We start from the raw sequence: 5,129 nt of genomic DNA on the forward strand, positions 1-5,129 counted from the left end.
TCTGGCCACGCCCCTGCCAAGCAACCACTGGATCCACTCCGCCACCGATGCACATCTCCCCAACTCCCCTCCCCTAGCGTGCTCACCTCCCACCTTGGGGGTCACTGGATCGGGATCCAGGCCGGGGCCTCCCCCCAACTACGCAACGCCGCCGGATCGGCCTCCCCGCGCCCCTGAGATTCCAGACCGGGCCTCCCCCCAAGGAGTTGTTGCAGGATCCACACCCCCCCTCGCGCCGCTGGTGAGTCGGCCCTGTGCCCATTTCTCCTCCATACTCCACGCCACCATGTAGCTCGGCGGGGTACACCATGCAGCTCAGGAAGCACGCGCGTGCGGTTCGGCCGTCCCGTAATGGCCGCCGTCCTCGCGTGTACGCCCTACTGGCCATGCAGTTGACGGCTCCTGGTGCAGTCCACTACTTTTTTCGGTTCGTGCAGTTCCAGTGCAATGCATCTCATGTCGGTCCGCTGTTGCTAATTGCTGCAAATCAGTTTAAGTTTCTTTTGCAGGAGGGAGGCGAAGAAGCAAACAAAGAGATAGAGAAATGCACTGCACACTCAGACTAAAAAAATGTTGTTGATGATGGTTTGCTAGTTAATGAATCATGGCGTTAAATGTGTATTATGAACTCCACTATTTGCACCAAGAAGTTCTGCTGAGCCTGTATCTCAGCTCACCGGTCGTCTTTCCTGCAGTTTGATTATGTAGCATAGCTTTTTGTTTAGCCGGTGTGCAGTTCGGGATACATAGCCGAGCTGTTCAACAGAAAAAATGCAACTTCGATGGTGGTTTGCTGGTTGTTAACTTTATTGTTTGCTCTAGCTGTTGAGTTTATTAATTAATACGGAAGAAGACTAACCATGAAAAAAAGAAGGAAAGTGCACTTCAGCCCCTTAGTGGTTCACCTTTATAATAAAGAGAAAGAAATCCCCACAGAAAGTTTACTTTCTTTCTCGAATGCAATTTTTTTGTATGTGGGACGATTGGAAAAAATAGATCACTCCAATTTGTGTAGCAGCTCATTACCCCTATGTATGAAGTGCATTGTGTGTCTCAAAAATCAGTCGACTACATCAACACGTGCAGTGCGTTTGGTCCTCAGATGTGGTTCATTTTTTAGATTGATGCTGCTCACTTGCACCTAACATGAAAGTGTGAAAAATTTAGTGAAACAACAAGATGGTAATGCATTTCACTTCGATATATGATGTGGTTCGCTTGCCCTAGTCTCCATGGTCCACTCTCGTTGATAAAAAATGTTGAAAAAAAGACAACAAAAACTCGTTTGAGAAAAAAATACGTTCCACAAAAGAAATTATGAAGTTTACTTGACCGTCTGATGCAGTGCGGTTTTCACTCTGAAGCAGTGCGGTCGGCCGTATGATGTTGTTCATCCCGTAAGTGCAAAAAAATTGTTACGGAAGCGAAGAAAAGTAATGTGGTTCATTTTGAATACTGTAGCGGTTCACTTACGCCCGATGTGAAGTGCACTCTACTTTCTCGTCCTTGAAAAAAATTATGTTTGAATAAAAGAAACAATGCAGTTCTCTTACCAGTCTGATGCAGTGCGATTTTTCGTCCGGTGCAGTGCGGTTTTCAGTCGGATGAAGTACCCACGTCGATTTGGGTGTCGCGAAAAACAGAGTATCCGCATTTCGGTAAATTCGAAATTCCTCTTAAACCCTAAAGAATTAGAGAGAGTGTTCTACATGAAAGAGTTGCATATCGTTGATATCTTTCCAACGGCGTATCGTTTGAATCATTCCGACCAGCGGTTTGCAAAAATTTCGCGAAAAACGGCCGCTGCCACTCGTTGTCCACCACACAATTTTCAAAATTAATTTAAAACCGCAAGGAATCTCAAAACAAGTTCTACATACGAAAGTTGCGCCTTGTCCATAGCTTTCCAACGACGTATCATACGCCTCGTTTTGACAAACGGTTCAAAAACTAGAGCGAAAATAGTACCAAAAATTTGAAATTTTTTGAAAAACAGAATTCCGCGATTTAGTAAATTTGAAACTGCTCTTAAACCGTAATGAATTAGAGAAAGATTTATATATGAAAAAGATGCACCTCAACGATATCTATCCAAAGGCGTATCTTTTGCTTCGTTCCGACAAGCGGTTTAGAAAAAAACGCGAGAAAACGCTCGCTGCCACTCGTCATCCGCTGCACTATTTTCAAAACTGCTCTTGAATCGTGTGGAATCTAGAAAAGTGTTCAATATGTCGAAGTTGCGCCTAATCCATAGCTTTTCAATGATATATTACACGCCTCATTCCGATAAACGGTTAAAAAGTTAGAGCGAAAACAGTACCGAAAAAATAACGCGTGCAGTTTTTTGCGACGAGAATTCACTAGTCTCTATTGCAGTGCTCGTCGTCAAAATGATGCAGTGCGCTTCTATTGAGCATGCAGTGCCGAAGTGGTGTGTAGAATAGCTATTCTGCTAATATTAGCAGAATAGACCGTCTGTATATATATGAAAAAAATACTAGATGGCGCCGGCCGGACGAAGGTGAGGAGGAGCACGGGGTCGGCGACCACGGGGACGGGCCGGGGGGGCGCGCGTCGGGGCAGGGGAGCGGGCGACGGTGAGAGCGCGGGCAACGGCGAGGGCGCTGGCAACGGCGACGGCGGGGGCGACGACGACGGCGACGGTGGGGGCGGCGGGCGGCGTCGGGGCAGCCTGGCAGCGTCGATGTCGTCGGCGTCGTCGGGGCGGCAACTACGAGATGAGAGTGAAAATTTCCTAAGTGTGAACTTATATAGCAAAGCCTTTAGTCCCGGTTGGTGCCACAAACCGGGACTAAAGGTGGCATTAGTCCCGGTTGGTGGCACCAACTCGGACCAAAGGCCTCTTTTCAGCAACACAAAGGGCGGGAAGCAGAGGCCTTTAGTCCCGGTTGGTGGCACCAACCGGGAGTATAGGGGGGTCATTGGTACCGGTTGGTGCCACCAACCGGGACCAATGCAGACCTTTAGTCCCGGTTGGTGGCACCAACCGGGACCAAAGGCCTTGTGCTGGCGCGGTGCGGTGGGAAGTTTAGTCCCACCTCGCTAGCTGAGAGAGCTCAGCACCTGTTTATAAGCTGCGTTGCAGGTCAGGTGCTGAGCTCCTCTCTAATATGCAGGCATTAGTTGCCTACCCTTGTCACTGCCGTGTTGGGCCTATTGGGCCTGCGGGCCTGCATCCTGGCCCATGTACAGATGGGTTTCTAGTCGTATGCAAGCCGTGTGGCCCATTAGGCGGCATTTTTTTATTTGACATAACAGAATTAAGAAACTGTTTGATGGTCAACGGAACGAGTAGAGAAGAAAAATGCCCTTATTCCAAAGGAAGTGAGTGCCAAAGCGAAAATAGAGTAAAGAACAAAAGAACGAAATACAAGGGTTGCATCCGCTCTTTCAAGTCCGGACGATTCTTCCGCTAGGTTATTGAGTCCAGTATTTTTTTGAATTATTTATTTTCTTTTGATTTTTGCTTTATTTTTTTATTCTATTTGCTTTTAGCTCAGAATAATTATAATCTTTCTGTTACTCCATTAGTTTCCAAATTTGAATAGTTTAAATTTTAATTCTTTAAAATTTGTGTGAATCACTAGTTTGTGAATAACTTCACTATAAAAATAAATTTTGAGTGATTCTCTTTCCTTCTATTTAATATTACTGCGTTTTATCATTATACTCAAAAACAGATTTTGTTATTTTAGTTTCTATCAAAAAAAACTTTATGAAAATTCTTTTTCTACTAAAGTTTCTAACAAAAAATTCTTTATGATAATTCTTTCTGCTTTTCATGTTTTGAACAGAAAATACTTTGATAATTTTAGATGCATAAATTTTATATAATTTTACTTTAAAAAATACTAGAGGTTTATAAAAGCTTTTTAGTTGATTCGTTTTGCTATTAGAGTTTTATAAAAACATTTACTGGTTTTTTTGAGCTATAAGACCTTGAAATTGAAAAGCATTTCAAATGAACTCTGAAAAAGTTGAAAGTTGGCATGGTATCATCATTTCACCCATATAGCATGTGCAAGAAAATAGAGAGAGTTACGGCAAAAACTGGATGCACTTTGTCTACAAAATGGACAATCTCTTTCGAAGTATCAGGGTTTCATACAGAAACTCGTCTGTTACAAAGGGATTTCATTTTTTTTAACTTATGTGAACTCCATAGTTTTTCTGTGTTCAAAATGCACCATTCAAAGCCACATCATCAATTTACAACCCTTTCTAACTACATTTGTTATTTTTCATGCATTTACTGATTATTTTGAGCTATAAGACCATGAAATTGAAAAGCATTTGAAATGAACTCTGAAAAGGTTCCAAGTTGGCATGGTATCATCATTTCACCCAAATAGCATGTGCGAGAAAGTAGAGAGGGTTACGGCAAAAACTGCATGCAATTCGTGTACAAAACGGACAATCTCTTTCGAAGTATCAGGGTTTCATACGGAAACTCGTCTGTTACAAAGGGATTTCATTTTTTAACTTATTTGAACTCCATAGTTTTTCTTTGTTCAAAATGCACCATTCAAAGCCACATCATCAATTTACAACCCTTTCTGACTACATTTGTTATTTTTCATGCATTTATTGATTATTTTGAGCTATAAGACCATGAAATTGAAAAGCATTTGAAATGAACTCTGAAAAGGTTCGAAGTTGGCATGGTATCATCATTTCACCCACATAGCATGTGCGAGAAAGTAGAGAGGGTTACAGCAAAAACTGGATGCACTTCGTGTACAAAACGGACAATCTCTTTTGAAGTATCAGGGTTTCATACGGAAACTCGTCTGTTACAAAGGGATTTCATTTTTTTTGAACTTATTTGAACTTCATAGTTTTTCTGTGTTCAAAATGCACCATTCAAAGCCACATCATCAATTTAAAACTCTTTCTGACTATATTTGTTATTTTTCATGCATTTACTGATTATTTTTAGCTATAAGACCATGAAATTGAAAACCATTTGAAATGAACTCTGAAAAGGTTCCAAGTTGGTATGGTATCATCATTTCACCCACATATCATCATTAATAGAAGTTCATCATCACATTAAAACCAAAGTACATACATAGTTCTCATTGAACAATATATAGATCTCCAGAGCA

General features: G+C 42.1%; 1 protein-coding gene across 1 annotated transcript in view; it reads left to right on the forward strand.

Annotated features, from left to right (window-relative positions):
• Positions 1 to 351: 351 nt before the first annotated feature.
• Positions 352 to 5,129, forward strand: part of LOC123084598 (cysteine-rich receptor-like protein kinase 6) — a 9,471-nt gene continuing 4,693 nt past the window's right edge. The window contains exon 1 of the mRNA XM_044506112.1: positions 352 to 370. Coding sequence (XP_044362047.1) covers positions 352 to 370 — 19 coding nt within the window. The remainder of the gene's footprint in view (positions 371 to 5,129) is intronic.

This window comes from Triticum aestivum, chromosome 4A (genome assembly GCF_018294505.1).
Source record: "Triticum aestivum cultivar Chinese Spring chromosome 4A, IWGSC CS RefSeq v2.1, whole genome shotgun sequence".
NCBI classification, from domain to species: domain Eukaryota; kingdom Viridiplantae; phylum Streptophyta; class Magnoliopsida; order Poales; family Poaceae; genus Triticum; species Triticum aestivum.